At 41.2% G+C, this 12,796-nt stretch overlaps 1 protein-coding gene across 1 annotated transcript in view; it reads left to right on the top strand.

Annotated features, from left to right (window-relative positions):
* The window catches only part of Me1 (malic enzyme 1), a 118,283-nt gene that overhangs the window by 16,769 nt on the left and 88,718 nt on the right, over positions 1-12,796 (top strand). Inside the window, exons 2-3 of the mRNA XM_036193171.1 lie at positions 2,563-2,696; positions 4,999-5,148. Coding sequence (XP_036049064.1) covers positions 2,563-2,696; positions 4,999-5,148 — 284 coding nt within the window. The remainder of the gene's footprint in view (positions 1-2,562; positions 2,697-4,998; positions 5,149-12,796) is intronic.

Here is a 12,796-nt window from a genome sequence, read left to right as displayed (position 1 = left end):
TAAGGGCAGCTAGCCAGCCAGCCATCATGCCATGTCAACACTTAATAATGGGCCCAAAGAAACAGCAGCCCAGTCTTGGAATAGAAGCTTCTTAGGATTCAGTATCTCCATCAGGAATCTTCTAGAGAGGATTCCTCATCCCAGTCTGCCAGGTTATTCTTGTTATTAATGACTGCTGGGCCTCTTTGCTTTGACTTCCCATAGTGTATTCTAACAAATCTTTTAGGTCCATTTTGTATCAACCCTTATTTCTATTTTATTTGCTTAGTCTTGAGTTCTTTTACAGTTACTGTTGCCTTATACGCCTATGTTTATGTAAACAGATCATTTAACAAGGGAATAGTAGCAGAGGTGGTGAGTCTAGAAACACTTTAGAGAGGATCAAACACTTGGGGTCAGTCTTGAAAGGAGAAGCAGGTAAAAAGGACTTTCTCTTTCTTTCTTTTTTCGAGGTGGGGGTGTTGGTTTGTTTGCTTGTTTTGTTTTTTTCAATACCAGTTTCTCTTTGTAATAGCCCTGGCTGTCCTGGAACACTTTGTAGACCAGGCTGGCCTTGAATTCACAGAGATAGATCTGCCTGCCCTTGCCTCCTGAGTGCTGGGATTAAAGGCCTATGCCACCACTGCCCAGCCAGAAGGACATTTTCTAAAAGTTAGAATGTAATCACATAAATTTCTCCCTTCTCATCCTTCCTCATTCCCTCTCAGAATCATGACTTTTTAAAAATTGTATGTGTGTGTGTCTGTCTGTCTCTCCTCCACCCCACACCCATGCTTAAATATATACATACAACCTGCTCGGTCCATTTAGCGTTACTTGTATCTGTATGATTTCAGGGCTGACATTGGATATTGGATAGCCAGTTAGGGTCTCATCCCTGGGGAAGAGTATTTCTCCTCCTCTCGACCTTCCTTAGGTGCCTGTGGTTCTTTGTTCATGGGTGGAGCCATGTGAGATTTCCCCTGCTGTATTAGCATGTCTGTTGGTGATGTACTTCTTAGGGCAGTTGAGGTATCATGAATGAAACTTCCTTGTCATTTTAGGAGACAAAAATCTCACAGCCTATTTCCTGGTCCCCTGGCTCTTACCATCTTTCCTCTCTGTTTCCCATGGTTCTCTGGACCTTAGTTGCAGGAATTGGGTTATACACGTGTCCCCATTGGGGCTGGGCACTCTGTAATCACTTGTTTCCTGCATTTTGACTGGTTTCTGTAAAGGTCTCCATCTGTTACAAAGCAAAGTGTCTGACAGATGGTAAGAAGTACACTTACCTGTGGGTAGAATGATAAATATTAAGAATGCAATTAGGAAGTATCGTGTTTTAGGAAAGTGGCAGTTATAGGTTCTAGAAGATCCATTACCTTGCTAGCCCTGATAGTTGTCTTGATTTCTAGCATCAGGAATGATTTCCCTTCAGTTAAGTGGGCCTCGAATCCAATTACAGAGCTGTTGGTTACTAACAAGGTATGTGAGTGCTACTGCACCCTTAGGGATATCTTGCCATGATGGTGTCACTGTTGTGATTTGTAAGTGTTACAGCTGGGTAGGACTATTGGTTGCTCCGTCTCTTGGAAGCTTGCATAGTGCCTTCCAATACTATAAAAGCTAGTCCTCAGGTAGGAGGCTTTCAAGTCAGATCAAGCTTGAGTATACCAGGTCTTATGTCCGAAGTGTGTGGTGTCAAGAAGAACATTCTTGATAAAGATGCCATGCATGAAGAATAAAAATGTGCTGCATTTGGGCTTGGGAAGAAATGAGTGTAACCAGGATTGCATAAGGATAGTAGGAGATAACCTGAGATGGAGGGTTGGAACAGGTCCCTGAGAATCATGCAGTTTATTTCCTGACCTAGTTCACAGCTGGAAGCATAGCAGGTGTCAGCTGACCTACTTCTAGTCACATTTAAAAATAGGTAACTATTCATTTTTATATTTTCTGACATTAATGGTTGTATCTTTCATTTTTTGTGTACACATGTATGTGGTGTATATACCATATGTACATGTGTGTTTGTGTATGTGGATTTATGTGCACATGTGTGTACATGCAAATGTGGAGGCTAGAGATAGACTAGGTATTTCTTGATCACTTTCAACCTTATTTTTTGACATTGGTCTCTCACTGACATTGGAGCTCACTGATTGGCTAGCCAGCAGGAGGTCCGCATGTCTCCCCTCCCCTAGTGCCAGGGTTCCAGACATGTGCTGCCAGGCCAGGCTTTTATGTGAGAGCTGGGCCTCATAGCTCAGTTCCTCACGTTGGCACCGCAGACACTTTACAGGCTGAGCTCTCTGTCTTCCAGGCCTCTGCTTTTCGTGCCTTTCGGTAGTTAGTTCCTGTCCGTTCTCTGCTCTCACCTTCGTATCTGTAGCTAAGGAGGCAGATGGTTAGTGCACAGTTGGCTGGCTGTGCTTTCAGCAGCTAGACCCTGCCTCCCCAGAGTCTGTGTGTGTGTGTGTGTGTGTGCGTGTGTGTGCGTGTGCGTGTGCGTGTGTGTGTGTGTGTGTGTGTGTGTGCTGTTTGTCTGTTCTCTGCAAATCGTCTTCTCCCTTTTCTTCCTAGGACTTGGCGTTTACTCTGGAGGAGAGACAACAGCTGAACATCCATGGTTTGTTGCCGCCTTCCTTCATCAGTCAGGAGATCCAGGTCCTTAGAGTAGTTAAGAATTTCGAGCGTCTGAACTCTGACTTCGACAGGTAACACATTTATGAGCATATTTCTCATAGGAAACACTCTTTCCTGTTGCTTTTTGTAGAAAAAAGTTGAGCTATTTGCATGATTTGGAATGGATAGTTAACTTTAGGAGTATTTGTTCGCAAATACAGTGATTTTTTTTTTCAAAGCATTTACTATTTTTAGGAACATTTGAGTGAAATATTTTTATAATCTATTCTCAGTTTACCTTTCTCAAAATATTTTTTCCAAGAGAAATGATATCTGCCCATTCTTATTTAATATATTACCTATTTATATGTAAACATGAATATTCTTAACAAAAGAAGGAAGAAATGTCCAAGAAAATTTCTGCCCTCATTTCTAAAATTGATCATTGGTCATTACTGGTGTTTATAACTGCCTTCTTCTCGGGGAGTGACGCAGACTTTCAGTCCTGAACAGTCTGGGCCTTGGTAGTGCTTCCTAGCTGGGCATGAGTTTCTATCTACAGCACGGCAGGACAGTATCTGATGGCAGGAAGGGGCGGCCATCTAATCAAGTAAGTTTCCTTGGAAGGAAATGCTCATGGGAACTGTGTTAATCCCTTCTGAGGACAGTTTTCCCAGTGACCTGCCTTGTGCTAATGTCACCTCTTGAATTTCCCAGCGCTGTTCCAGTCGGCACATTGGAGATTGAACTTTCTGCACACAATCACACACTTAAGTGATCTCTAGCCCACACCAGAGATCAGTATGCATAGGGCCTTGCTATGTTAGTGAACACAGATTTTCAAGACTTTTCAGTTATACAAAGCAGTTTGAATTTTATGGAAGTTATTGGTAATGCAAAAAGGGTTATTCATAGAGAGATAACTAGACAAGAAATGCCTTTACACAGAGAAAGGCCATTAAAAGCTGGGTGTGTGGGTACATTTATTTAATCCCAACACTCAGGAGGCAAAGGCAGGTGGAACTCTGTAAGTTCTGTGTCAGCCTACTCTATATAGTGAGTTCTAGGCCCCCTCCCCCCAAGGACTGCATAGTGAGACTGTCTAAAGAAAGGAAGGAAGGGAAGAGAAGGAAGCAAAGAAGGGCCATTAGTTGGCTTAAGTTAGCAGTTAAATTCTCCTTGAGGGCTGGAGAGATGGCTCAGCCGTTAAAGGCTAGGCTCACAACCAAAACTCTCCTGTGATATTTTCATCTCTTGAATTATAAAATAAGGACTACCTCTTTCCATGTACTGAACAAAATTATATTATTTCATAATAGTAGTGATGTTTGAATGGTAGAAATCCAATTTGGGTTTCCTCATTCTTTGAGATGATGAGTTTTTTTGTATGCATACATTTGTGTATGTGTGCACCTGTGTGTGTCTGTGTGCATGCATATGCTTGAACTTGTAAAGGTCAGGAGTTGACATATATATTTCTCTCTGGTATTCCACTTTATTTTTTGAGACAGGATCTCTCACTGAACCCTGAGCACACTGATTGACTAACCTGGCTGGCTAGTGAGATCTGGGGATCTTTGTGCCTGCAACCCAAGCGTGTTTTGCACTGATGTCAGAGATCCAAACTCAGGTCCTCCTGTTTGCACCTCAGACACTTTCCCCATCAAGCCATCTCCCCAGCCCACTGAAGGATATTTCTAAGAATGGTCACTATTGTTTTTTAAAGACAGGGTCTCACTGTGTAACTAACTCAAGCTGTCCTCAAGTTTGGTCCTGCCTGAGTTGCCCAAGAGGTGCATGCCACCATGCCTGGCTTGATTATGTGTGGGAATGTTATTTTAAGGTATATTACTTTTATGTTGCATTTGTTTTACTCTATGAAGCTGTGTTACTTTGCCTGTCTAAAACTCCTGATAGTCTAATAAAGAACTGAACAGCCAATAGCAAGGCTGGAGAAAGGACAGGCAGGGCTGCCAGGCAGAGAGAATATATATAAGAAAAAAGAAGTAGCCAGGGAAGAAGGAGGACTCCAGGGGCCAGCACCCAGCTATACAGCAAGCCATGGAATAAGAATAAGATTTACAAAAGTAAGAGAACAAGAAAAGCCCAGAGGCAAAAGTTATATGGGATAATTTAAGTTAAGGAAAGCTGGCTACAAACAAGCCAAGTTAAGTCCAGGCATTTATAATTAAGAATAAACCTTTGTGTGATTTATTTGGGAGCTGGGTGGCGGGCCCCCCAAAAGAGTAAAAAAACAACCAGCAAAAATTATGCATGTTTTCTATTTGACTAAAGATGTACTTTATACTTGCTTGAAATTGGAATTCTAATAGCCATATTTACTATTGGATTTTGACTGTTGGATGTAGATCTAATTGTGTCCAATTTCCACAGGTACCTTCTGTTGATGGATCTGCAAGACAGAAATGAGAAGCTCTTTTACAGTGTGCTGATGTCTGATATTGAGAAATTCATGCCTATCGTTTATACTCCCACTGTGGGTCTCGCATGCCAGCAATACAGTTTGGCATTTCGGAAGCCAAGGTATGTAAACTTTTATTTTAGTGCAATTTGTATTTTTTTTGTAATTTTTTTTTATTTTGTAATTGGCATGAGTTGTATTAGTTTATCATACAGAAAATGGAGAAATCGGGAAATGGCTAAATGGAGCGAATTCATGTGTATATTATCAATTTTATTTGGCAATTATTCAAGCTAACTAAAGTATATATTATCAGTGATTTTTGACAAGAACACTGAAGCCAGTCTCTTAGTAATTTCAAGAATATAATATGTTGGAGAATCAAGAGCTGGCTCAGTGGTGAATAGCTCATACTGCCCTTGTAAAGGACCTGGGGTTGAGTTCAGTTCCCAGACCCACACTGGGCATCTCACAACTGTCCCTTACTTCAGTTCTGGGGATTCAACACTCTCTTCTGGCTTCTTTGGGCAGGGCAACTGCATCCATGTTCATATATACACTCATGCTTAAATCTTAAGTATTTAAGTAGTGAAAAATACGTTTTCACTGGTCCATAGCGGGTCTCTAAGACTCCTTATGTAATCAAGATTCTGCATTGTTGGACAAGCCTCTGCTAACCTGCATCACGTCCTCTAGCCCATGCTAACTGCTGTTCTGTTATCTGTGCTGCTTGACCGTTTGAGATCACACACATTAGTGAGACTCCACGCAGTGCACACCTTTCTGTGTTTGGCTCTTTCACTTAATACACTGTGCCCCACGTTCACCCAGGGCTTTACAGTGACAGGGTACCCTCCTTCTTAAGGCCAAATGGTGTCCCATTGTGTGTGTATCTTCATTCATTCATTTGTTACAGACGTTGAGTTTGAGTCTGTATCTTGTGTCTTCTGTATCTGTTTGACGGACTTACAGATGTCATTTTTCTTTGGATCCATACACAGTAGTGAGATTGATAGAAGTTTTGCTTTGCAATTGGAGGAACCTCCACACTGTTTTCTATACTGGCTGTACTAATTTCCCTTGCTTCCATCATTGGGTAATTTCCTTTTCATTCATACCCAGACAGAATGTCTCTCATCATTTCGAGGATATCCATTTTCACAGATGTCAAGTGATAGTTGACTGTGGGTTTAATTTGCATTTCATCAATGATTAGTAATGTTAAATACATATTCATATACTTCTTGTCATTTATCTGCCTTAGATTTTTGTTTAGAGATTCACTTGTTCTATTTTATATATATGTTTTGCCTGTATGTGGTATGTGCACCACACGCATGCCTGATGCCCTCGGAATTTGAGGAGAGCATAGGATTCTTCTGCCTCCACTTTCTGGGGTCACAGGCGTGTGCCACCACACCTGGTTTATGGGGTGCTAAGGATATGATCCAGAGCCATGTGTTTGCTAGGCAAGCACTCTATCAGCTAAGCTGTGTCCCCAGCTTCCCAGATCAATTCTTACATTAATAATCCTATTCCTAATGATTGCTAAGGGGAAAAGCTGCAATATGCATTTATGGGTTTCATGAGGAATTTCTTCTCTTTGGCATGGATACTTTGTGTTGGATTTCAGGATGTCATGGGTAATCATTTTTCAGAATGTTGTTGGGGTTGCTTAAGCCATCTTATTTCCATATGCCCACAGTGCTTCAGGTCCTGTAGAACTCGGCGTATTTGGTGTCTGTCTGCTTATCACAGCACACTTAGTTGTGGCTAACCTTTACGCAGATGGCAGAGACAGCTCTCTGTGTCTCCATTCTGCTGAGCTCCTGTGTCACCTGAATTACTCACTAATACATCTTATAAAACGTTTCAGAAAGCGTCACACAAATTAATAACACAGCGTATAAAGCAGACTTAAAAAGTTTCTTTGGAAGTATTTCTACTTACTATACATTTTAAACTTAAAATGTTAGATATTAATTTTATATATATGAGTGTTTTGATGCATGTCTCCTGCCTGTGGAGGCCAGAGAGAGCATCAGATCCTCTGGAAGTAGAGTTACAGTTGGCTGTGAGAAGTCATGTGGGTGCTGGGAACCAAAGTGGGTTCTCTGCAAGAGCAGCCAGTGCTCTTCAGCATCGTGCCAAAGTCATCTCTTCAGTCCCTGCCTCCTGCATTTTCAAAACGCATTCCCCCCAAAGCTTGGTCGTTTTTAGTACTTTTTAGCTACATCTCATTATACTATATTTTTGATAACCATGTTCTTATTTTTGATATTTTTAATGTTCTGTCAAGGTAATTTTGATCCCTTTTGCTAGTACCCTAATATTTGTTTAGTTATAACCAGGTTATAAGGTTCTAGAGAGGGAAATGTTTTTTGAGACAAGGGCTCTCTGTATATCCCAGTCCAGCCTTTGTTTCCCTAAGCTACCATCAGCTGTGGAGCTGGGGTTATAGGCATGCACCACCACACTGGGCCCAAAAGATCATTATTACAATTTATTCTTGCAGTCCTGCTGAGTAGGTCCAGTGCCTGGCTGGCTCGTTTAATGTGCCCTTTCTGCTATCTCACTGAAACAGTAACTCAGGAGTATCCTGTTCATGCACTCTTAGAGAAAATGTTAAGTAATGATGATGCACCATTTTCCCCTGCTGTTTAAGCATATTATTTTAACAGATGGATCCTCGTAAATAATTGATCCTGAAGGAATGCAACTCCAATGAATCAATCTATGGGAACAAAGAATTTTGACTAAGTGTAGACAGCCTGAATGCATACCTTTTTCACTGCTCGTCTTTAGGTGGCGAGTCACTGATCTGATTTTGGCAAACAGGAGGAGCTAATACAGATTATTGAAAACAGTTTAAAAAGCACAACAAACATTTCCCAAGATGAGCAGATTAGTACTGCTGGGTCACCAAAAGTCAAGGTGAAAACAATGGTCAGTGCTCAAATTAGGTGGAGAAAGCCATAGTGCAATTAAATAGAATTTTTGGCTTCATAGCTTCATAGTTCCTTAGAATAATACCTATTTTGTGAGTTTTTGGTGGGTGGGGACTGGGCATAAGAAGAATGATACAGCTGGAATAATCTTTAACACAACGTAGCTATTCCTCAATGGTGGTTATTGTTAATAGTATTATAACAATTCCCAGGACTTTTTTTTTTTTTTAGGTTTTTCGAGACAGGGTTTTTCTGTGTAGCTTTGGAGCCTGTCCTGGAACTTGCTCTGTAGACCAGGCTGGTCACAAACTCACAGAGATCTGCCTGCCTCTGCCTCTTGCGTACTGGGATTAAAGGTGTTTACCACCACTGCCCAGCTACTCCCAGGATTTTTGACGCCAAATTGATGGAGGGTATTATTCACCAGCTTTACAATAGTAGCATATGTCTGCAAAAGAAAAAAAAGTTTTAAGTGTCTTTTGGACATCCAAATAGGCAGATCTAGAAGTCAGTTAAATGTATGGATTGGGAGCTTAGTAGATGTTATATTCAAAGATTCTAATATTTTTATTATAATTTGTCTTTATTTCTGAGAGTTTCACACATGTATATAATGAAATATAATCATATCCACCCTCAACTTCTTGAACTTTCTTATTCCTTCCATCTCACTCCAGATTTCATGACCCTCCAACTTTTGATAATCCAGTTAATGCTGTCTAGTTGTACATGGGTGTGACATTGTACCTTGGGAGATATGAATCAATGTCTACTCACCCCAGATAGGGAGCTGATGACATACCAAAGTTCAGATGTCACCAGAGTCCAACTTCATGAACCAGTGAATTTGATTGGGGTTACTTACAGGAGCAGAAATGACTCAAAGGCGCCTGCATTACCAAACCAACCCAGCATGGGTGACAAAGCATGAAAGCTGGAAATCTGCAGCTTAGCAGATTGGGGAGTATCCTTTCCAGGTAGTTCAGTTTGTCTTTTCTTCGTCCAGGCAGCTTGGGGTGTTTGAGCAAGTCTCCAGCAGTCCTTACTGCTTACATGTGCTTGGAAAGGGATTGGCCTAGTGGATCTGGTCAGTTTGGGGAACTTCCTGAAGCCATTGTTCACTTGCTGTAGGATGGAATGCTTCAACTCCCTTAGCACACCTTGTTTCATCTCCCCAGTGAACATCCAGTGTCCTAAGAAACTTCTTTCCAAAATGGGAGGTTTTATTTTCAGGAAGCTGGTGCATAACACTCCTCCAGTAGCTATCAACTGCTAATACTTCCAAGGAAGGGATGGGTGTTCTCTGGAACATCTTCTCAATCTATTGCTTTTCTTTTTTAAAAAATAGAATTTTGACTGTAAAGCTTCTAATGTTTTAGTTTGAACATTATTTATGCTACACAGATTATATCTGTTTTAATTTTGACAATGATAAAGAGTATCAAAGCTGATTGTTGAAGAGATTCAGTTAGTAAGATTTCTAGGTTTTGCTTTATTTTTGCCTAGAAAAATCTTTTTTTTCCGTACTGAAGGTTGAACCTAGGGCCTTGCATTTGCTCTTCCACCTTCAACTCCGCGTGGGAAACTCCTATGGGGAAGTGGGGGGTTGAGACAGGGTCTGTGTAGCTCTGGCTATCCCAGAACTCTGTAGAACAAGCTAGCCTGGAACTTCAAGAAATCCATCTGCCTCTGCCTCTCAAGTGCTGGGATTAAAGACATGTGACAACATGCCTGGCCATCTGGAAAGTTCTTAATGTATACAAGGAACTCTTAAGATGAACCACAGTAAAATATCAAAATGCCTTTTGCTACCTTTAGTGTTTATACACCTGTTTCCATCAGGATCCCCAAACATCTTGGAGCAGTCATTAAACCACTTTCTTAATTTGATCTGAGGAAGTATATCTGGTAAATATAGACACCACTATGACCTGAGTTTGAAACAGAGATGTTTACATTTATGAATCTAAAGGTTGTTTCCTTAAGTGAAAATACACTCTGAATGTCCAGAATCTCAAGAAAAGAGTGTCTGTCTGCTTTAATTAAAACTTGACTTGTGAAATAGCAATAAGAAAAGAAGCTAAAGCCAGTGGTAGCACACATCTTTAATCTCAGCACTTGGGAGGCTGAGGCAGGTGGATCTCTGAGTTTGAGGACAGCCTGGTCTACAGAGTGAGTTCCAGGATAACCAGGGCTACACAGAAACCCTGCCCCGGAAAAAACAAAAAACAAAAAAAACCCAAAAAGCATCCTTGTAGTTGGTCCTAGCTGATTCTTGGTCCCTGAAAGTCAAGCCCGAGCCTAAAGCTTGCAGTCTGGTTGGAGGTAAGTGAGCAAGAACTGCATTCAACCCCTGGATCTGGAATGCCAGTGCCCTGCACTGTGGCAGGCATTTTTTACTTCAGGTGTTGTTGTTGTTGTTGTTGTTGTTGTTGTTGTTGTGGTTGTTGTGGTTTGTTTCTATGTAGAGGGCGGTTTAAGTGCTCTGCTGTAAGGCCGAGATTCTTAAAGGAGCCGGTTTTGTCTGTTTTAGCTTTCTCTTGCTCTACCTAGGTGGATAGTCTAGCTTCACATAGTTGGCTTTTGTTTGTTTGTTTGTTTGTTTCCTGACACAGGGTTTCCCTGTGTAGCATTGCGCCTTTCCTGGAACTCACTCTGTAGCCCAGACTGGCCTCACAGAGATCTGCCTGGCTCTGCCTCCCAAGTGCTGGGATTACAGGTGTGTGCCACCACCGCCCAGTGGTTTTTTGTTTTTTTTTTTACTCCTTACTCTTTGGAGGCCCGCCACCCAGCTCCCAAATAAACACACACAGAGACTCAGTCTTAGTTATGAACACCTGGCCTTAGCTTGGCTTATTTTTAGCCAGCACTTGTTAATTTAAATTATCCTGTCTACCTTTTGCCTCTAGGCTTTTACCTTTCTCTATTCTATAAACCTTTCTTTCCTTCTTACTCCATGGCTGGCTGGGTGGCTGGGTGGCTGGGTGGCCGGGTGGCCGGGTGGCTGGCCCTAGTGGGTGCCCTCGCCTCCTCCTTCTTTTCTCCCTCCTCGCCTTCTTCCCTCCCTCCCTCCCTCCCTCCCTCCCTCCCTCCCTCCCTCCCTTCCTTCCTTCCTTCCTTCCCTCCCTCCCTTTCCTCCCTCCCTCCCTCTGCCTGGCAGCCTCATCTGTTTCTGTCTCCTGCCTAGCCACTGGCCAATCAGCTTTTTACTATACCAATCAGATACTTTAGACAGACAGCTTCACAGAGTTAAACAAATGCAACATAAAAGAATGCAACACATCCTTGCATCATTAAACAAATATTCCATAGCATAAATATTCATCTTCAACTAATATTCCACAACACACCCCTGAGGCTAACATTCCTTCAAACAAATAATGCTTCTGTTCCATAGTGGGGAATATATTGTATTAACTGTATTAACCATGAAATGAATAGTTAATTGAGTAGGAACTTTCATATTGTTTAAATGATGTACCATATAGGTATATGATACTAAATTTACTTAAGTTAGAACTACTTCAGAATCTCATTAGCTTATTATAAATAAAGTAAGCACATATTGTTTATGGAAAGGTACATATGGTTTCCTGGCCAGTTTGAATAATGTGCAAGCTACATGCTCAATCTTTGAAATAACTCCTTGATATTGTCCTAGTCAGATCAGATGCTGTAACAAACTATAAATGGAGTGACCTGTTCCTAAGAGAGGCTTATTTTTCCTACTCCTGGAGTCTGGGGAGCCTGAGCTCAGGGTCAGCATGGTTGGGTTCTGGAAAGGGCTGTCTTCTGGGCTGTGGACCACTGTCTGGTTACTTGTTATGTTTTCATGCCATAAAGCACTCTGAGAACCTCTTCATATAGGCACCTACAGGTACTGATGTGGTCTTATAGGCTCCAGGACCCGATCCCATCTGAAAGGCCCTGCCTTTTCATGCCATAACGTCGGGATTGAGATGTAAGCAGTTACATTTAGCAGTGCACAGACCTCAGTGTCTTACAGCCACTTTAGTTTAACACTATCCTACTTATTACTGAGACATCAAAATGCGAACCTTCAGGCAATCCAGTGCCCACAGCAAGAATGACATAGTGAGAGCCTGTCTCAAAAAAAAAAAAAAAAATTAGACATATTAAGGTGACTTTTTAGAACCAGGAAGTATGATAACTTTACACCTCACACTTAATCTGTAAACTTTAGAAATCTTTTAAACATCAAATCACTGATTACATTTTTAATGCTTTCAGAGGAGTTATTTATTGTTAGATGTTAATAAACTTTTGCCATTCACTTTAGTAACACCTTTGAGTTTTATCTCTACAGGTTCTACAGTTTAGGCTCCCATTCATTTGTTTCATCACCTTGAAAATCAGCTCAGAATTGGCACTGATGGTGTTTTAAGAAAGAGAGCATCACAGCGGATGTTCTTCAAAGCTATGAAACAAATGAGAATGTCTGAGCTCGGTAGTTTCTGTCACTTCAGTGGATTTGGGGACAATTACTTAGAAAAAGCTGATTGTTATTGACACTGGAGATGGAGGTGGTGATGACCTCTGGAATTATAAGTTCAAATTATTCTTTTCCTAAGTAGGACAAATGCTGCATTTATGAAAATGTACCTGTGGTTTGTACTAAATAGGGGTGAGGTTGAGTCTTCTGTATCATAAGTACCAGGAATTCAGTGTGTGCCCAGAGGAGTTTAGAATTCCAAAGTATTTTTTTTTTCTGAAGCATTGCCTTAAGTAGGAAAAATGTGGAGAATGGAAAAAATGTAGACATGATTCAAGCATCAGTTCTTTACATCAAGATCTAAGGGTT

Source organism: Onychomys torridus, chromosome 7 (genome assembly GCF_903995425.1).
Source record: "Onychomys torridus chromosome 7, mOncTor1.1, whole genome shotgun sequence".
NCBI classification, from domain to species: domain Eukaryota; kingdom Metazoa; phylum Chordata; class Mammalia; order Rodentia; family Cricetidae; genus Onychomys; species Onychomys torridus.
Note: the sequence above shows the minus strand (reverse complement) of the source record. Positions and strands in the feature narration are given on the sequence as shown.